At 44.8% G+C, this 20,849-nt stretch overlaps 2 protein-coding genes across 2 annotated transcripts in view; one reads left to right on the top strand and one right to left on the bottom strand.

Moving 5' to 3' along the window:
• Nucleotides 1-4,686, top strand: part of Mto1 (mitochondrial tRNA translation optimization 1) — a 21,494-nt gene extending 16,808 nt beyond the window's left edge. The window contains exons 11-12 of the mRNA XM_013035297.1: nucleotides 3,002-3,162; nucleotides 4,480-4,686. Of these exons, the coding sequence (XP_012890751.1) occupies nucleotides 3,002-3,162; nucleotides 4,480-4,635 (317 nt within the window). The 3' untranslated portion in view covers nucleotides 4,636-4,686. The remainder of the gene's footprint in view (nucleotides 1-3,001; nucleotides 3,163-4,479) is intronic.
• A 13,387-nt stretch (nucleotides 4,687-18,073) lies between these two features.
• Nucleotides 18,074-20,849, bottom strand: part of Eef1a1 (eukaryotic translation elongation factor 1 alpha 1) — a 3,530-nt gene continuing 754 nt past the window's right edge. Inside the window, exons 2-8 of the mRNA XM_013035298.1 lie at nucleotides 20,218-20,395; nucleotides 19,860-20,039; nucleotides 19,475-19,771; nucleotides 19,242-19,392; nucleotides 18,898-19,154; nucleotides 18,585-18,819; nucleotides 18,074-18,485 (exon numbers count right to left, since the gene is read on the bottom strand). Of these exons, the coding sequence (XP_012890752.1) occupies nucleotides 18,361-18,485; nucleotides 18,585-18,819; nucleotides 18,898-19,154; nucleotides 19,242-19,392; nucleotides 19,475-19,771; nucleotides 19,860-20,039; nucleotides 20,218-20,361 (1,389 nt within the window). The 5' untranslated portion in view covers nucleotides 20,362-20,395 and the 3' untranslated portion in view covers nucleotides 18,074-18,360. The remainder of the gene's footprint in view (nucleotides 18,486-18,584; nucleotides 18,820-18,897; nucleotides 19,155-19,241; nucleotides 19,393-19,474; nucleotides 19,772-19,859; nucleotides 20,040-20,217; nucleotides 20,396-20,849) is intronic.

Here is a 20,849-nt window from a genome sequence, read left to right as displayed (position 1 = left end):
TTTTTTTCTTTTTGCTTATGTGGTGCTGAGGAATCGAACCCAGGGCCTCAGGCATGCAAGGCAAGCGCTCTACCACTGAGCCACCTTCCCAGCCCCTGCCCTACACCTTTTACATGCATTATATCATTTGATACTTAGAACTGCTCAGTTCCAGAGAGATAGTAGCATCATTATGCAAATTTTATAGATAAGTAGTAACTTGCTCCAGGTCACTTATGGGGAGGAGCAGAGCTGGAACTTGAATTTAGTTTGTCTGACTGCAGTGTCTGTTTTCTTTTGTTGCCACAGAGACCTTTAGAAGAGATCTGAGTGTGCCCTTGCCATGTCCAGCAAAGGATCTCAGACCCCTCATTAGGTGATGGATGAGCCTTGCTGGGGTAATTCATTGGTAGAGCAAGACTCAGAGGAGATTTTCTGTTTGAGTTAGGGATGAAAGCAAATGCTTTCACAGGCTCAGAGACCTCCCTCCCTCCAGTAGAACAGAGGACCATGATTTAGGTGATAGTTTTTTGTTTTGTTTTTGTGTATGTGTGCCAATACTGGAGCTTCAACTTGGGGCTTGGGTGCTGTCCAGAGATTTTTTCTTTTCTTTTTTCGCCAATCCTAGGGCTTGAACTCGGGGCCTGGGCACTGTCCCTGAGCTTCTTTTGCTCAAGGCTAGCATTCTACCACATGAACCATAGCACCACTACCAGCTTTTTCTGTTTATGTGGTACTGAGGAATTAGACCCAAGGCTTCATGCATGGTAGGCAAGCATTCTACTACTAAGCCACATTCCCAGCCCAAGTCTGGAGATTTTTTTTTTTTGCTTGAAGCTAGCACTCTACCACTTGAGCAATAGATCTATTGTCTGACTTTGTACTGGTTATTTGAATATAAAAGTCTAATGGAGGGCTGGGAAGGTGGCTTAGTGGTAGAGTGCTTGCCTTGCATCGAACCCTGAGTTCGATTCCTCAGTACCACATAAGCAAAAAAACCCGGAAGTGGTGCTATGGCTCACATGGTAGAGTGCTAATCTTAAGCTGAAGAGCTGAAGGACAGTGCCCAGGCCCAGAGTTCAGGCCCCATGACCAACAACAAAAAAAAAAGTCTCATGGACCTTGCTGCCCATGCTGGCTCTGAACCACAATCCTCAGATCTCAGCCTCCTGAGGAGCTAGAATTACAGACATAATTCACTAGCACCTGGCATGAATTAGGTTTCTTTGTTTTGTTTTGTTTTTGTTTTTGTGGTCAGTCGTGGGGCTTGAACTCTTGGCTTGGATGCTGTCCCTGAGCTCTTAAGCTCAAGGAAGTGAGTGCTTTATCACTTGAGCCACAGCACCACCTGTTTTCTAGTGGTTTATTGGAGATAAGAGTCTCATGACTTTACTGCCCCGGACTTTCCTGCTCCAGCTGGCTTTGAACCATGATCCTCAGAACTCAGCTTCCTGCATAGCTAGGATTACAGGCATTACCACCGGGTGCCTGACTTTTAAAACAGATTTTGATGTCCGGCATCGGGTGGCTTACGCCTGTAATCCTACCTGCTCAGGAGGCTGAGATCTGAGAATCGTAGTTCGAAGCCAGCCCAGGTAGAAAAGTCGATGAAACTCTTATCTCTAATAAACCAATAGAAAACTGGAAGTGGTTCTGTGGCTCAAGTGGTAGAATGCTCTCATTGAATTGAAGAGCTGAGGGACAGTGCCCAAGCCCCAGAGTTCAAGTTAGTTAGGAACAAAGTACTTTAATTACAATATAATTACCAAATTATCTTCCTAATTCCACTTTTAAATAAAAACTTTAATCATAGCTAGGATTACAGATGCAAGCCACTGGTACGTGGAAAATTATCTAAATTATGTGTGTTGTCAACTAAGAAGCTTCCCTAACAAGGGAAAATAAGGGCTTCGTGCTCAAGGTTCCATCCCCAACACCATATTCAAACAGGTATGTATTAGGCACTGGTGGCTCATGCCTATAATCCTAGCTACTCAGGAGGCTGAGATTTGAGGATCACAGTTCAAAACCAGCCCAGGAAGGAAAGTCGTGAGACTCTTATCCTCAGTTAACCACCAGAAAATGGGAAGTAGATCTGTGGCCCAATTGTTAGAGTTCTCGCCTTGAGCTCAAGAGCTGAGGGACAGCACCCTGGCCCAGAGTACAAGCCCCATGACTGACCAAAAAAAAAAAAAAGTATGTGTGTATGTACGCACATATACATGTATTCATATGTTTATGTGTGTCAATCTATATACATATATAGACTCATCTCTAGTTAATCACCAAAAAAGCCAGAAGTGGAGCTGTGGCTCCAGTAATTGAGTTCTAGCTTTGAGCAAAAAAGTTCAGGGAGGGCTGGGATGTAGCTCAGTGGCAAAGCACTTGCCTAGCAAGCGCAACGTCCTGGGTTCGATTCCCAGTACCAAAAAAGAAAAGACAAAAAAAAAAAAAAAAGTTCAGGGACAGTGTCCATACCCTGAGTTCAAGCCCCAAGACAAGCACCAAATAAAAAAAAAAAAAAAGAGTCACACTGCCTTGAAAAGCAAATTCAGTTCTTTTTAGTTTTCTAGATACTTCAGTTGAAAAAGACATAAACTAAATGGCAGAGCGTTGTAGTTTAATATACAAGGTGTTTTCTTTATCATAGCCTCAGTTTCCTTATCTGCCTGGTGCCAAATGAGTATCAAATAAGTCGGGTAGGGGCTGGGAAGGTGGCTCAGTGGTAGAGCGCATGCCTTGCATGCCAGAGGCCCTGGGTTCGATTCCTCAGCACCACATAAGCAAAAAGAAAAAAAGCCAGAAGTGTCGCTGTGGCTCAAGTGGTAGAGCGCTAGCCTTGAGCTGAAGAGCTGAAGGACATTGCCCAGGCCCAGAGTTCAGGCCCCATGACCAGACCCAAAAAACAAAACAAACAAATAAGTCGGGTACATAGAAGCTCTTTATAACTAGTTTAGGGTTATACAAATGTGGGTTGTTGGTATAACCTGGATATCAACATAATTCTAATTTTGTTCACCAGCAACTTATGAATCAGCACTGTTCTACCAACTACAAGAAATAAAGGAAGTTCAACGAGATGAAGCTCTCCAGCTGCCCGAAGACCTGGATTATTTGACTATCAGAGATGTGTCTTTATCTGATGAAGTTCGAGAGAAGTTGCATTTCAGTCGTCCACAGACAGTAAGAAAATAGTGGGGGAAGTGTGGGTGTAGCTCAAGTGGTAGAGTGCTCGCTTTGAGCTGAAGAGCTGAGGGACAGTGCTCAGGCCCAGAGTTCAAGCCCCACGACCAACAAAAAGTAAAACAAAAAAACAAAAACAAAAAAACTGTCATCTGAGGGGCTGGGAAAGTGGCTCAGTGGTAGAGTGTTTGCCTTACATGCATGAGGCCCTGGGTTCGATTCCTCAGCACCACATAAGCAGAAAAAGCTGGAAGTGGCACTGTGGCTCAAGTGGTAGAGCACTATCCTTGAGCTGAAGAGCTGAGGGACAGCGCCCAGGCCCAGAGTTCAGGCCCCACGACCGCCAAAAAAAAAAAAAAAAGAAAATAGTGGGATGAGAACAAGTTATAAATAAAGAACCAGTGCTGGGGGGGGCCGGGGAGGAGGAGTTGGGGAGATAGGAAAGGAAAGGATGGTAGGGGAAAAAGGAGGAGGTAACAGTGCTCCATAGGAAATGTACTCATTACTCATGTAACTGTAACTCCTCTGTACAGTATTTTTACAATAAAAAACATATATGGAAGAAAAGGAAAAAAAAAAAAAAACAGTGCTTGGGGCTGGGAAGGTGACTCAGTGGTAGAGTGCTTGCCTTGCATGCATGAGGCCCTGGGTTCAATTCCTCACCACCACAAAAGCTGAAAACGCCAGAAGTAGCACTGTGGCTCAAGTGGTAGTGTGCTAGCCTTGAGCTGAAGAGTTGAGAGACAGCGCCCAGGCCCAGAGTTCAGGCCCCACAACCGGACCCAAAAAAAAAAAGAAGAAGCTTAAGGACAGGGGCTGGGAAGGTGGATCAGTGGAAGAGCGCTTGCTTTGCATGCATGAAGCCCGGGGTTCGATTCTTCAGCACCACATAAACAGAAAAAGACCGAAATGGTGCTATGGCTCAAGTGGTAGAGCATTAGCCTTGAGCTGAAGAGCTGAGGGACAATGCCCAGGCCCAGAGTTCAAGCCCCAGGATGAGCAAAAAAAAAAGAAAAAAAGATCAGCCTTGAGTAAAATCGTTAAGGACAGCACCCAGCCCCTGAGTTCATGCCCCCTGAACAAAGAAGGAAGGAAAAAGATAATAACTTAAAAATATATAATCTTTGTGCGGTGGTATATGTCTGTATTCCCAGCTACTTGAAGGACTTGATGCCAGGCTAGGAGACCAGACCCCAGTTCCGAAAGCTAAATATTTTAACATAGGCTTAATTTATAAGCTACACTATAAAGTTGCTGTAACTTAGAGAATGGAAGTGATTTGACATGGCTGGCTCCTGTTGTGCTTTAATCCTTTAGATCGGGGCTGCCAGTCGGATACCTGGAGTGACGCCTGCTGCCATTGTCAACCTGCTCAGATTCGTGAAGACGGCTCAGCAGAGACAGGCAGCTGCACAGGAACTGCCCCCAGCTAAGCCGTGCCCACCTGCTGCACATACGTTTCAAGAGCTCTAGCTGGGGCTGGGAAGGTGGCTCAGTGGTAGAGCGCTTGCCTTGCATGCCTGAGGCCCTGGGTTCCATTCCTCAGCACCACATAAGCAGAAAAAGCTGGAAGTAGCACTGTGGCTCAAGTAGTAGCTTGCTAGCCTTGAGCTGAAGAGCTGAGGGACAATGCCCAGGCCCAGAGTTCAGGCTCCACGACCAACAAAAACAAAACAAAAAAAAGCTATAAACCATTTACTCTTTTCCTTGGAAACTCTAATGCAGTGACCCTACTGTATGCCCTAATATATAACATTCAGCAAAGAAAGATGATAGACCAAAACTCAACCTGAAGCCGGGTATGATTCTACACATATGTAATCTAACACTCAGAAAGGAGGCTAAAGCAGGATGATCATGCGTTCAGTGCTGGTTTACCCAGTGAGACTGTTTCAAAAAAATAAAAAGAGCCGAATCCGGGCACCAGTGGCTCACGCCTGTAATCCTAGCTACTCAAGAGGCTGAGATCTGAGGATCACCGTTCAAAGCCAGCCCAGACAGGAAAGACCTCGTGAGACTCTTTATCTCCAATAAACTACTAGAAAGCCCGAAGTGGTGCTGTGGCTCAAACTGTAGAGTGCAGGGACAGCGCCCAAACCCAGAGTTCAAGCCCCATGACTAACCAAAAAAAAAAAAAAGCCAAGTACTAGTGATTTACACCTATAATTCTGTCTACCCAGGAGGCTGAGATCTGAGGATCATGGTTCAAAACCAGCCCAGGCAAGAAAGTCTGTGAAACTCTTATCTCCATAAAGTATCCAGAAAAAGCCAGAGGTAGCATTGTGGCTCAACTGTTAGAATGCTAGCCTTGAAAAAAAAAATCTCAAAGACAGTGAGTACCCATGCCCTAAGTTCAAGCCATAAAACTGGAAAAGGGCAAAGCAAGCAAGCAAGCAACCTAAACCTGAAAAGAAAACTATCAATATACAGATTTGCCTACTCACAGAAGTAATTTGCTTACAGGTTTATCTGGATGTAATCTGTTTTGAAAGAATCTTTTGCCTGGTTATATAGGTCAAGCTTGATGATTATTAGGCCTGAAAATTGAGACTTCAGTATCATCAAGAATCATTCAGGTAATTTCTAATTTTAGAAGTGATAGGTACGGTGCAAATGGATTGAGATTTCTGTACTTGAATTCAAGAAAGCTCTTGGAAATAGATCAGAAATCACTTGTTTCCAACCTGCACAATGTAGAAACTTGATAACCTGATTAAGAGAATAAAGGTAGTCATTCTCAGTCATACAATAAAGTTATTTTCTTCTGAAAGAGTCTTGGCCATGATTTACACTGAAGACAGGTTCTAGTGCCTAGTAAATAGCATGTCCTAGTTTTGAGGTCAGAGTTGAGTTTTTAATGGATAGCATGCGGATGGGGCTGGATCATTTGCTGGCTCCTGGCACAGTGCCTTTCTGGGTATCAGGGAGGTGACATAACCACTTGGGCCAGCCAACCCTGCCTGCCTTGGAATGGCAGCCTAGATCTGTCAGCCTGGAGAGACTGGGCTAAACAGGTGCTTGGGAGAGGTTCCAGGGCTCCAGAGTTGCTTTGGCTGTAGACCGCTATGTCAAGCCTGGTCATGAATATGAGGCTCCAAGTATTTTGGTATATTTGCATGTGGACAGTTAATGTAGTTGAGGTTTTTGTTTGTTTTTGTTTTTGGTCCTTGGGCTTGAATTCAGGGTCTGGATGCTATCACTTAGCCTTTTCTTTTTCTTTTTTGGTCAGTCATGGGGCTTGAACTCTGGGCTTGGGCTCTATCCCTGAGCTCTTCAGCTCAAGCGAGAGCTCTACCACTTAAGCCCCAGTACCACTTCCAGTTTTCTGGTTGATAATTGGAGATGACTCTCACAGACTTTCCTGCCTGGGCTGGCTTTGAACTGTAATCCTCAGATCTCAGCCTTCTGAGTAGCTAAGATTACAAGGGTGGGCCATCAATGCCTGGCCCTCCCTTAGCTTTTTGTTGTTGTTGTTGTTGTTTTTGTCGGTTGTGGGGCTTGAACTCTGGGCCTGGGGGCTGTCCCTGAGCTCTTCAGCTCGAGCAAGAGCTCTACCACTTGAGCCATAGCTCCACTTTCATCTTTCTGCTTGTTAATTGGAGGTTAAGTCTCATGGATGTTCCTGCTGGGCTAGCTTCAAACTGATCCCCAGATCGCAGCCTCTAATAGTTAGGATTACAGGTGTGAGCCACTGGTGCCTAGCCAATTCCATCCAATTCTAGTCTTTCCAGAAATCAGGTCTGTAGCAAGTAAACACTATTTGTGGCCGGGCATCAGTAGCTCACACCTGTAATCTTAGCTACTCAGGAGGCTGAGATCTGAGGATCAAGGTTTAAAGCCAACCCAGACAGGAAAGGCTGTGAGACTCCTATCTCCAATTAACCACCAGATGACCAGAAGTGGGGCTATGGCTCAAATGGTAGGGCTCTCGCCTGAGCTGAAAAACCTCAGGGACAGGGCCCAAGCCCAGAGTTCAAGCCCCATGACTGACAAAAAATAACAGTATTTGTAATCCTGGATCATTTAGCAGATCCTTGATTTAGTAATTTTGAAAGGTAGTGACTTGGGCTAGGGATATGGCTTAGTAATAGAGCGCTTGCCTAGCATGCGTGAAGCCCTGGGTTCAATTCCTCAGTACCACATAAACAGAAAAAGCCAGAAGTAGCACTGTGGCTCAAGTGATAGAGTGTTGGCCTTGAGCTGAAGAGCTGAGGGACAGCGCCCAAGCCCAGAATTCAAGCCCCACGACCGACAAAAAAAAAAAAAAAGCCCTGGGTTCAGTTCCTCAAAACCACATAAACAGAAAAGGTTGGAAGTGTGCTGTGGCTCAAATGGTAGAGTGCTGGCCTTGAGCAAAAGAAACTCAAGGACAGTCCTTAGGCCCTGAGATCAAGCCCCAGAACTGGCACCAAAAAAAAAAAGTAGTGACTTGTCTTTTAATTATTGTAGCTACTTCTGGATAAAATTCTTATTACAGAGATAATATTAACTATAAGAATATATATTTTTAAACTGTAGAGTGAAAATTGACTACGATTTGTGTACATATTCAAGAAATTCTCATCAGTAATTATCTTCAAACATTAATAAAAGTCTTACAGAAAGATCAGAAGTCACCATTGTCACTGTCACTCTAAATGCAGTCTGAAAATGCAGACATAGAGAAGGGGAAAGGAGAATGCTAAGGGAGGGTGAGCTTGCTTAGAATATATTGCAAATATATGTGGAAATATAACAGATCCCCTCTGTATAATGTAAACTCATATAGGTGATAGGTACAGAGAAGTGATAACCATGTGGAGAAAGGATATTGGATACTGCCTATTTAACTCAATAAATACTATTTTTTATTGTTGTAAGACCAGGACTCAAACTTAGTACCTGATGTTCAGTGGCTAGTGCTCTCCAATCCCAATCATTACTATTTTTTACTTTCATTTTTCTGTTAAATATAGGAAAAGAAGCAGTGAATAGGAATGGAATATCAAGTGGAACATCAAAACTTGGCTGGGCACTGGTGGCTCACATTTGTAATCCTAGCTACTCTGGAGGCTCATATCTGAGGATCCTGGTTTGAAGCCAAGCCCAGGCAGGAAAGTCTGTGAAATTCTTTATCTCCAATTAACCAGCAAAAGACCAGAAATGGAGCTGTGATTCAAGTGGTAGAGCACCGGTCTTGAGTAAAAAAAAAACCAAGAATGTAAGGCCTTCAGTTCATCAAGTCCCACTACTGGCCAAAAAAAAAAAGGCCTGAAATGTTTTGAGAGGCTTGCACAATTTCAGTTTGAGCCTAGTGACACTAGTCTTAGGAAAAACTTGAAAGTGTGTCACATTTAGTGGAAATCACTAAGTTCTGCCAGATACCGTGTAATGGAGCCAGGGCCTAGCTTTAATCCCCACCACCAATAAAAAAGAAAAACCAGTAGTCAATGGCTCATGCTACTAGCTACTCAGGAGCTGTAATTTGAGGATCTTGGTTCAAAGCCAGCCTAGGCAAGAAAGTCCATGAGACTCATCTCCAATGAAGGAGCAAAAAGCAAGAAGTGGAAGTGAGTGGGTCGTGGTAGCTCATGCCTACAATCCTAGCTACACAAGAGGCTGAGATCTGAGGATCACGGGTCAAAGACAGCCAGCACAGGAAAGGCTGTGAAGCTCTTATCTCCAATAAACCACTCAGAAAACCAGAAGTGGCTCTGGGCTCAAGTGCTAGCCTTGAGCTGAAGAGCTCAGGGACAGCACCCAGGCCTAGAGTTCAAGCCCCACGACCGACAAAGTGGAAGTGTGCCTCAAGTGGTAGAGTACCAGCCTTGGGCAATAAAGCTAAGATAGTACCGAGTCCCTGAGTTCAAACCCCAAGACTGGCACAAAAAGAAAAACAAAAATCTCCAAACCCATGCCGGGCGCTGGTGGCTCACACCTGTAATCCTAGCTACTCGGGAGGCTGAGATCTGAGGATCGCGGTTCAAAGCCAGCCCGGGCAGGAGAGACCGTGAGACTCCTATCTCCAATAAACCACCAGAAAACCGGAAGTGGCGCTGTAGCTCAAGTGGTAGAGCGCTCGCCTTGAACTGAAGAGCTGAGGGACAGCGCCCGGGCCCAGAGTTCAAGCCCCACGGCTGACCAAAAAAAAAAAAAATCTCCAAACCCACAGTTTTAAATGTCAACTTATACAAAATGTCATCATTTAAAACATATCAAAAGAGCTGACTTTCTGGCATGCAATTAGGAAAAAAAAGAGCTCAAGTGATCTTGCTCAATCTAGTCACTTCAAAAGAAAGTCCCCTAAATTCCTGGCATTAGTCAGCTTCCACTTGAATGAGCCACACTTGTGATTTCCTCTCACTACAGGCCTCACTGCTAAGCAGAGGGAAAAGCCTAGTGCTGACATTCAATTCAGCAGAAACAGCAATATTTAAAAAAGGAAACAGCAGTGCATGTGCAAATCCACTGAAGGAGGGAGGGAGTCGGGGCTGGTGTGAGCTGGGCTGAATTAAGCCATCCTGGCTTTCAATATGCTCTTCCTTCCTGCACAAGAGCTTGAGTTTTATTACTGAGTAGGTTATGGGTTGTTGTTTTTTATATTTCACTATCATTGAGCTTCACCATATATGGAAGTAACTATAGCTTTTTCTTTGCTCTTTTTTTCTGCCGGTTGTGGGGCTTGAACTCTGGGCCTGGGCGCTGTCCCTCAGGTCTTCAGCTCAAGGCCAATGCTTAACACTTGAGCCACTGTGCTACTTCCAGCTTCTTCTGTTTATGTGGTGCTGAGGAATCGAACCCAGGGCTTCAACGCATGCTAGTCAAGCACTCTACCACTAAGCCACACTCCCAGACCAACGATAGCTTTTTCTGTGTCAGAATTTTAATTCCTACCTAGCCAGAGCTGTGGCTCAACAGTAGAGAGCCTGTCTACCAAACATGAGATGTTGAATTCACATCCCAATACCACTATAAAGCAGTACATTTTTTTAATTACATTATTTGCACATGTAAAAAATAGAATAACTGGGCTAGGAAGGTGGCTCTGTGGTAGAGTGCTTGCCTTGCATGCATGAGGCCCTGGGTTCGATTCCTCAGCACCACATAAGCAAAAAAATACAAGCCGGAAGTGGCACTGTGGCTCAAGTGGTAGAGCGCTAGTCTTGAGCTGAAGAGCTGAGGGACAGCGCCCAGGCCCCATGACTGGACCCCCCAAAAAAATAGAATAATTAAACTTGTTGAAATTGTTTTAAAGAGTCAGGCACCTGTGGTTTATGCCTGTAAGCCTAGCTACTCAGAAGGTTTGAGATCTGAAGATCACAGTTCGAGGCCAGCCCAGGCAGAAAAGTACCCATGAGACTCTTAACTCCAATTAACCACTCAAAAACTGGAAATGGCACTGTGGGTCAAAGTGGTTGAGTGCTAGCTTTAAACAAAAAAGCTTAGGAGGAAATAATGTGGCTTAGTAGTACAGTGATTGCCTAGCATGCATAAAGTCCTGGGTTCAATTCCTTAGTACCACAGAAACAGAAAAAGCTAGATGTGGCACTGTGGCTCAAATGGTAGAGTGCTAGCTAGCCTTGAGCAAAAGAAGCTCAGGGGAAATGAGAGGGAAAAAAGATTGTTGCTGGGCACCAGTAGCTCACACCTGTAATCCTAGCTACTCAGGAGGCTGAGATCTGAGGATCACGGTTCAATGCCAACTCAGGCAAGAAAGTCCATGAGACTCTTATCTCCAGTAAACTACTCAGAAAAATCTAGAAGTGGTGTGGCTCAGCCTCAAGCACAAAACCTCAATGATAGTACCCAGGCACTGAGTTCAAGCCCCTAGACTGTCAAAAAAAAAAAAAAGGAGGGGGGGTGAGGTAAGGAGAGACATGGAATGAATTTGGAATACATTGTATGTATGTATGAAAATGTCACAAAAGCCCAACACTTGTGGCTCATGCCTGTAGTCCTTGCTACTCTGCAGGGTGAGATCTGAGGATGGTGGTTCGAAGCCAGCACAGGCAGGAAAGTCTGTGAGAATCTCCAATTAACCAGTAGAAAACTGAAAGTGGCACTGTGGCTCAAAGTGGTAGAGCATTAGCCTTGAGCAAAAGAAATTCAGGGATAGTGCCCAGGCCCTGAGTTCCAGCCACACAACTGACCAAACAGAAAAAAATGTCACAAACCTCCCCTTATACAACGAATAGATGCTAATACAATCTTCTAAAAAGGAAGTTACAGCCTGGCGCTGGTACACCTGTAATCCTAGTTACTCAGGAGGCTGAAATATCAGGCTTGCAGTTTGAAGCCAGTCTCATCTCCAGTAACTACCAAAAAGCCAGAAATGGGGCTGTGGCTAGGGACAATGCCCAGGCTCTGAGTGCCAGGACTAGGGGGAAAAGAAGTTTCAACCCTTAGGGACTGTCCTGTTCCAATTATGTCAGAAATATCTGGGAAGCCACCAGTAGATCTGAGGCCTTGTGAGCTAACTGAGGAAAATTAACCATTCCTCCTAGACTTCCTCTCTATACTACATTTATTTTCATTTTGGCTTATTTTTATATGGCTCTAGTATGAAATCTCATTCATGCTAAGCAAACCTTTCAATCTGATTATCTTAATGTATAAGCTTTTCCATGCAGGCAGTACAGGGGGTAGACATTCATGGTTTTTTGTTTTGTTTTGTTTATTGGTCGCTTCTTCAGCTCAAGGCTAGTACTCTACCCCTTGAACCACAGCACCACTTCTGGCTTTTTCTGCTTATGTGGTGCTGTGGAATGGAATCCAGGGCCTCATAAATGCCACCTACCCAGCCCCCTCCCCCCCGTGGTTTTTGATTTAATGGATTATTACCAAAAGCCAGAGGAGGTAAAACTCAGGTTCATAGTAACATTAGACAAGACAGCCAAAAGGTGTAAGTGACCTAAGTGTCCTTCCACAGATAAATGATTAACACAAGGAAGTGAGGCCAGCCCAGACAAAGAAGGCATGGTTTCTTTCATATGTGGAAGCCATAGCTATGTTGTAAACATATGTATAAACATACACCAAGCCACATGCATAGTTACACAAACATTAAAGCATGGTACATGCAGAGCATAATTCCACTGGCGCAGCAACTTTGAACAACATACAGTCTAACAAAAAGAATACCAGGAACTTAGCAGTTGAGGTGTTTGGAGGCGGTGATGTCAAGGGAAGGGGTCACTCATCCCTGTAATCCTAGCTACTCAGGAGGCTGAGATCTGAGGATGGTGGTTGGAGGCTAGCTCAGGCAGGAAAATCTGTGAAACTCTTATCTCCAATTAGACACTTGAAAACCTGAAGTGGAGTTGTGGCTCTAAGTGGTAGATCACTAGCCTTGCATAAAAAACCTCAGGGACAACACCAGGCCCTGAGTTCAAGCCTCATGAGTGAAAAGAAAAAAAGAAAATTGAGGCCAGGTATGATGGTACATACCTTTATCACAGCACTTGCAAGGCAGAGGCAGAATTGTTAAGTTCAAGGTCAGCCTAGGATACATACAAGACTTTGTGTCAAAAACCAACAACAAAGACAGACTTGGGGGGCTGGGAAGGTGGCTCAGTGGTAGAGCACTTGCCTTGCATGCTCGAGGCCCTGGCTTCAATTCCTCAGCACCACATAAGAAAAAAGCCGAAAGTGGCGCTGTGTCTCAAGTGGTAGAGTGCTCGCCTTAAGCTGAAGAGCTGAGGGACAGTGCCCAGGCCCAGAGTTCAGGCCCCATGACTGGACCCAAAAAAAAAAAAAAGACAGACTTGGCTGGTCCCTCCCTGTCTCTCCATATGATGCTCTGTACCACCTCTTCCCAGCAAAATGGTAGTCATCCCTCAACTAATCTTGGACTTCCAAAACCATGAACTAAAATAAGCCTCCTTATTTGGTGTGTATGTGTGTGTGTGTGTGTGTGCACCAGTACCGGAGATTTTGAACTCAGCCGGAACACTGCTTAAACTTTTTTGCTCAGGCTGGTGCTTTACCACTGAGCCACAGCCTAGCTTTTTGGTGGTTAATTGGAGGTCAGAGTCTCATGAACTTTTCAGCCTCTGCTGGCTTTGAGCCATGATTCTCAGATCCCAACCTCCTGAATAGCTAGTAATGCAAGCATGAGCCAGCTACTGGTACCCTTTTATTTAAAACAAAAACACAAAAAACACCAGCCAGGTGCCAGTGGCTCATGCCTGTAATCCTAGCTATTCAGGAGGCTGAGATCTGAGGATCAAGGTTCAAAGCCAACTTGGGCAAGAAAGTCCATGAGACTCTTATCTCCAATAAACCACCAGAAAACGGAAGTGGTGCTGTGGCTCAAGTGGTAGAGCACTCTCCTTGAGCTGAAGAACTAGGAACATCACCCAGGCCCAGCGTTCAAGCCCCACAACCAACAAAACAAAAAACACAAAACACCCAGCCTTAGGAAGCTGAGATCTGAGGATTGTGATTCAAAGCCAGCCCAGGCAGGAAAGTCTGTGAGACTCTAATCTCCAATTAACCATCAGAAAGCCAGAGTGGAAGGCTCAGAATGTGGCTTAGTGGCATGCATGAAGCCCTGGGTTCAATTCTTCAGTACTACATAAACAGAAAAAGCTGGAAGTGGTGCTGTGGCTTAAATGGTTGAGTGCTAGCTAGCCTTGAGCAAAAAAGCTCAGGGACAGTGCCCAGGCCCTGAGTTCAAACCCCAGCACTGGCAAGGAAAAAAGAAAAGCAAGCCTGAGTGGAGGTGTTCAAGTGGTAAAGTGCTAGCTTTGAGCACACACACACACACTAAATGACTTGGTCACTTTGGGAAAAGTTTGGCATACACTTGCCACACAGCCCACCAATCAGAAAAATGTGTAGTCACACAAGTAAAAACAAAAATATGGAACATACAATCCTATCATCTCAAACTAAAAGTAAATGTCCCTCACTGGGAATGGAGACACAGGCTAAATTGTAAGAGCACTTGCCCAATATTTGAGAATGCAGTTTCAATCTCCAGCAGGGGGCGCAGTGGGAACAGAAATATAATTTTAACCAAACATGGTGGTGCGTAGCTATAATCTGGGAAGCTGATGCAACAGGATGGAAAATTTGAGGCCAATCTCATTCTGATAGGAAGATTAGAGAGAGCGGTAGATGGGGTTAATCTAAAATTATAATGTATTCACATATGAATTATCATGGTGAAAAGATTACTGCTGCCAGGCACCTGCAATGCCTGTAATCCTAACTTCAGGAGGTTGAGATCTGAGGATCAAAGTTCAAAGCCAGCCCAAGCAGGAAATGTCTCTGGTACTCATCTCCAATTAACAGTAAAAAAAGAATAAAAAGAAAAAAAAAAAGCCAGAAGTGAAGTTGTGGCTCAAATGGTAGAATGCTAGCCTTGAGCAAACCCTGAGTTTAAGCCACAAGAAAAAAAAAAAAAAAGACAAAACAGAAACAAAGATACTGTTTACTATGTAAGGACAAATCTCAAATGGATCTTGGTAAATGAGAAGATAACAGAATCAAACAGCTATATACCCTGGAGACTAATGGTTCACACCTATTGTCCTGGCTACTTAAAAGCTGTGAGATCTAAGGAGTGTAACTCAAAGCCAGCCAGGGAAGAAAAGCCCTAAGACTCTTATTTCCAATTAACCACCAGAAAACTGGAAGTGGTGCTGACTCAAGTGGTAGAACTCTAGGCTTTTGTGAAAAGCTCAGAGATAGCCCCTAGGCCCCAAGTTTAAGTCCCACAACACACACACACACACAGAGCTATGTCCTATGAGGCCACTTATGACACTCATGCAAAAATGAAACTTTAAAACAGAAAATAAATGAGTAGTTACTGGTTAACAAAGGGCTAAAAGTGCAGGAGAGGGTTTGACTACATACAAATGAGTACAAGGCACTTTTCAAGCATGACATTTTTTTTCTAGCTCCTGATCTTCAGTCCTCAGCCTCCTGAGGTAGCTAGGATCACAAGCATGCACCATAGATGCCCAGCATAGCTTTTTTTTTTTTTTTTTGACATCACATGAGGGAGGGCTGGAAATGTGGCTTAGCAGTAGACAGTAGAGTGCTGGCCTGGCATGCATGAAGCCCTGAGTTCGATTCCTCAGTACGGCATAAACAGAAAAAGCTGGAAATGTTAAGTATGCTGTGGTTCAAGTGGTAAGAAGTGCTGGCCTTGAGCAAAAGCTCAGGGACAGTGCCTGGGTCCCAGGACTGGCAAAAATTAAAAATCAGTCCCTCCCAGAAATTTCCAGAGTCAACCGTTTAGCAGCTATGCAGCAGTTTGTTAACTATTACTCTTGAAAGTTAGTATACAGGGCTGGGAAGGTGGCTCAGTGGTAGAGCGCTTGCCTTGCATGCATGAGGCCTGGGTTCGATTCCTCAGCACCACATAAGCAAAAAGAAAAAAACTGGAAGTGGCGCTGTGGCACTTCTTACCACTTGAACCACAGCATACTTAACATTTCCAGCTTTTTCTGTGGCTAGCCTTGAGCTGAAGAGTAAGGGACAGCACCACCAGACGCCCCCCCCCCCAAAAAAAGCATCCAAAGCCGGCACCGGTGGCTCACCCATACAATCCTAGCTACTCAGGAGGCTTAGATCTGAGGATCATGGTTCAAAGCCAGCCCGGGTAGAAAAGTCTGAGACTCCAATAAACCACTAGAAAACCGGAAGAGGCATTGTGGCTCAAGTGGTAGAGCTGAGGGACAGTGCCCAAGCTCAGAATTCAAGCCCCATGACAAAAAAGGTCATGATCCAGAGGGCACTGTACTTATGGAGTTAGGCTTTTAATTTAGTCCTGGTTGTTTCCCAGAGGCCTGCAAGTAATGAGTGGATCGTGAATATGCTGGTACTCAGCCTGGACCAAAAAAAAATCCTGTTTTCATCTCCAAAATAACCAGTACCAACTGGGGAAACATGAGGTCCTAAATTCTAAAAATAACAAGGTGCCAGAAGATTAAGTGTTATCAGGTTTACTGTGGGAAAGGTAGGCCCAAAAACGAAAGCTAAATTAAGTTGGTGAGGAACAAATGCCAAGGGCTCATGCCGGCAATCCTAGCTACTCAGAGGATGAGATGTGAAGATTGGGGTTTGAAACCAGTCTAGACAGGAAAGGTGAGATTCTCATCTCCAATTAACCACCAAGAAAGCCGAGAAGCGGCTGCTGTGGCAAGTGGTAGAACGCTAATCTTAAACAAAAAAGCTCAGAGAGCAACCAAATCTAACTCATAAAAGGACACACACCACATGTAAACACATAGGCTAACGTAAAGGGGGAAGGACTAAGGAGTGGTTGAAAAACTGCCAACTTTTTGCCCATCCTGGGACTTAAACTCAGGGCTGGATGCTATCTCTGAACCATTTTGTGCTGAAAGTTTAGTAGTGCCCTACCACTTAAGCTACAGTGCCACTTCTGGCCTTTAGGTAGATTAGAGATTGGTCTGACTTTCCTGCCTGGGCTGGCTTCAAACTGCAATCTTCCCACCTCAGCTATCATTACAGGTGTGAACCACTGGCGTCCAACTAACAAGGCCAAGTTTCAATCAAGCCCCAGTAATTTAAAAAAGATGCCTTGTTTGAATCTGCCCAGACTACCTTTGCCATTCTTCTGGAATCTTAATCCCTGCATATGAATTTCAGCCAGGCCACACCAGCACTTATTACACACAGGTAATTTGACAGCCCACCGGTATTTTTAGCCATACTAACCAAGTATACAATCTGCTTTCCTTTAAGTCCATTTCTGATATTAAGTTACTGTGGATTTGTTACTTTACCTTGTGGTCTAGAATTAACCAACAGGTGGCGCTAAGACTAAGAAATTTTAAAGATTGGTTAGCTTTCCTTCCACGACTGTTGGAGGTACTTAAACCCAATTTTCATTATCCACTCTGAAATACTGGGCAGGTCGTTCAGGCCAGAAGGAAAATTCCAAGATCACCTTTTGCGCCTTATGAAACACAAAATTCTGATCTTGAGTTACAGCCTTCACATAGCACCAAGACTCTGGCTCACTTTGTCTAGATGATCATGATCCCAACCATAGCAAACCAAAACTGCTGAAACACTGAAGTCAACAGATTTGTTTCACAGATGTCCTATAACATCCAATTATCCTTTGTGCCAGTAATAACCTAGCCTAGGGCCTAGAACATGCACTTTCCACAATCCCATGGGGCACAATTACTGACAGCTGGGTACTAGTAGCTCAACACCTGTTAATTCTACTCATGAGGCTAAGGTCATAATCCCAAACCAACTAGGGTGCATTTCCAACCAACCCAGAAGCTGGAATAGCTGTGGCTCATTTCTAAGAGCACTGACTTTGGGGGGGGAATGCTTAGAAACAATCCTATGGCCATAAAACTCATGACAAGCAACTTGCTCACTTGAATTAGATCTAAGAACTACTTTATTTCCAACATGAAATCCCAATCTGTTTCAAAATCCATGCTGACACCTGCTTGTAATTATAATTACCTAGTCTTTTCAACAGCACCAACTACTCATACTTTGGTCTACTGGATTCTAGGAAGCTTATCTCCTTCCAAACTAGCTCCTTGAATTCCCATTCCAAGCTTTCATTTTGCCTGTAATCTAGACATGGCTTAATACTATTTAAACCCAAGATTACAGCTACTATGATGACAGCACAGAAAGCAAATTCTAATTACCTGGGACTAAAGTGAACTAGATGTAAAAACACTGTTTCTTCCAACTCAAATCCCTATTTGAATCCCCCAGATAGCTTGAGTTACTATCAGGACTGTTAAGATTTTACCTTCTAATGTCCCTATTACCTTACAAAGGTCCTTACCAGTAACTTGCCATGACACACAAGACTGGATATCCCCAGTAGGTTTCAGATACCCATCCTAACCAACCAGAAAATAGGCTGTGAAATTTTACATTCCTACAGTAATTTTTGACCAAAAGATGACACAGGTTTCTCATTAAACTTTGTTTTAATGGGTCTCAAAATTCTGTGACAGATTTTTGGTCATGTTGTTTCCATTAAAAAGTACTGATTTTTAAAAACTAATAACTTAAAACTGCCACACAAAAAAAATGGTCCACAAAACATTTTCCTTTCCTTCTGAAGGTTTTACGATGCATTGTTATCATTAACCAGTCTTTTACTATTAAACTTAAATGGCCAATTGAGATAAACAGTTCTGAGACCGTTCTTCCACCACTGGTTAAGACTGAAGTGGCAGGTGTTAGGGGTAATATTCATTTAGCCTTCTGAGCTTTCTGGGCAGACTTGGTGACCTTGCCAGCTCCGGCAGCCTTCTTGTCCACAGCTTTGATGACGCCCACAGCAACTGTCTGCCTCATATCACGAACAGCAAAACGACCTATCAAGAAACAAGGTTTCGTTATTGCCAGAATACACTTCCTATGAGAAAAAAGCCTCTTCCTACAGCAACTCATTTTTAAGTTTCAGTGAGCCTTACCCAGAGGAGGATAGTCAGAGAAGCTCTCCACACACATGGGCTTGCCAGGAACCATGTCAACAATGGCAGCATCACCAGACTTCAGGAATTTAGGGCCATCCTCCAGCTTCTTACCAGAACGGCGATCAATTTTTTCTTTCAGCTCAGCAAACTTGCAAGCAATGTGAGCAGTGTGACAATCCAGCACAGGGGCATAGCCAGCACTGATTTGGCCTGGATGGTTCAGGATGATCACCTTAAGGAAACAAAGTCATTTAGAGGAATTCCACTTTTGGGCTTTTTAGTTATTAAATGTATGCAACTATCTTGTTACCTGAGCAGTGAAGCCAGCTGCCTCCATGGGGGGATCATTCTTGCTGTCACCAGCAACGTTGCCACGACGAACATCTTTGACTGACACGTTCTTGACGTTGAATCCCACATTGTCCCCAGGAAGAGCTTCACTCAAAGCTTCATGATGCATTTCAACAGACTTTACTTCAGTTGTGACATTGACAGGAGCAAAGGTGACCACCATGCCAGGTTTGAGAACACCAGTCTCCACTCGGCCCACAGGGACAGTTCCAATACCTATTGTATTCAGAAAATTAGATGATGGAAGGGCAGAGGGGTCTTGGCTGCCAAGGTAGTCTTGAAATTTTCAAATACCCAACTTACCACCAATTTTGTACACATCCTGAAGGGGCAGGCGCAAAGGCTTGTCAGTGGGACGAGTTGGTGGCAGGATGCAATCCAAAGCCTCGAGCAAGGTGGTACCACTGGCACTGCCGTCTTTACGGGTGACTTTCCATCCCTTGAACCAAGGCATCTGAAACACAAGATTGCCAATTTAATGTCATCAATTCTTGCCACTTCCAGATTTCCTTTTAATGTTCTTGAAAGCCACTTACATTGGCACTTGGCTCCAACATGTTGTCACCATTCCAGCCAGAAATTGGCACAAATGCTACTGTGTCAGGGTTGTAGCCAATTTTCTTAATGTAGGTGCTGACTTCTTTGACGATTTCCTCGTATCTCTTCTGGCTGTAGGGTGGCTCAGTGGAATCCATTTTGTTAACACCAACAATGAGTTGTTTCACACCCAGTGTGTAAGCCAGAAGGGCATGCTCACGGGTCTGCCCATTCTTGGAGATACCAGCTTCAAATTCACCAACACCAGCAGCAACAATAAGGACAGCACAGTCAGCCTTTGAGAAAAAAAGAACTTGCCTCGTTAATGGAGAATGAAAAACCCTGACTTCATATTACTGGACTATTTTTAGACATTTCACAAACCTGGGATGTGCCTGTAATCATATTCTTGATGAAGTCTCTGTGTCCTGGGGCATCGATGATGGTCACGTAATACTTGCTGGTCTCAAATTTCCACAGGGAGATGTCAATGGTGATACCACGTTCACGCTCAGCCTTGAGTTTATCCAAGACCCAGGCATACTTGAAGGAGCCCTTTCCCATCTGTAATGGTTTAGATTGACCATGTTAACATGTCATCCAGCCCTTAATTTCCCCCTACCCATCCATTTAAGATTACTCCGTGTTTAAGCTCAAGTTTTCAGTCACAATTACCTTTACGCCCCCAAACCTAGCCATTGGCTTAAAAAATCTACTTTAGCCCGTTTCCCCTTTGACTTGCCTCAGCAGCCTCCTTCTCGAACTTCTCAATGGTTCTCTTGTCGATGCCTCCACATTTGTAGATCAGATGTCCGGTAGTGGTGGACTTGCCGGAATCGACGTGTCCAATGACGACAATGTTGATATGGGTCTTCTCCTTTCCCATTTTGGCCTCGACTTAGAGGTGGTTTTCACGGCACCTTATCCAAAAAAGACCCTTCCGTAAAAGCAGTGTCCGAGTACCAGCCGCGATCGAAAAACCCAAAAGGGCAAATTCCAAGAACTACATCCGGTGCCAAGCTGGCCTCCAGTCTCCACCCACCGCGGGTGAGTGAACCTCCGCCGCACAATATCCCCTCCCCCCCAGCTGAGAGAGCAGCCACGCTCTGCAGGCGCTGCGGGAGGAATCGGGGCGGCTGGACGGCGCCAGGCCGCACGTCGGGGTCACAGGAAGCAGCGGCCAAGGCGGGGACGGCCTTTCCCTTTGTGTGGTGACTCACCCGCCCGCTCTTCCCGGGCCGCCGCGTCCTCCATTTTGAGCTCCCTGCCACCGGGGCCGGCAGCGGCCATCTTTCCGCGCACGCAACTGGTGCCGGTCGGGGCTGGTGGCCCGCGGCGGGAGGACCCCGCGGCGAGGCCGCACCCGTACGCCGC

This window comes from Dipodomys ordii, unplaced genomic scaffold (assembly GCF_000151885.1).
Source record: "Dipodomys ordii isolate 6190 unplaced genomic scaffold, Dord_2.0 Scaffold208, whole genome shotgun sequence".
NCBI classification, from domain to species: Eukaryota; Metazoa; Chordata; class Mammalia; order Rodentia; family Heteromyidae; genus Dipodomys; species Dipodomys ordii.
Note: the sequence above shows the minus strand (reverse complement) of the source record. Positions and strands in the feature narration are given on the sequence as shown.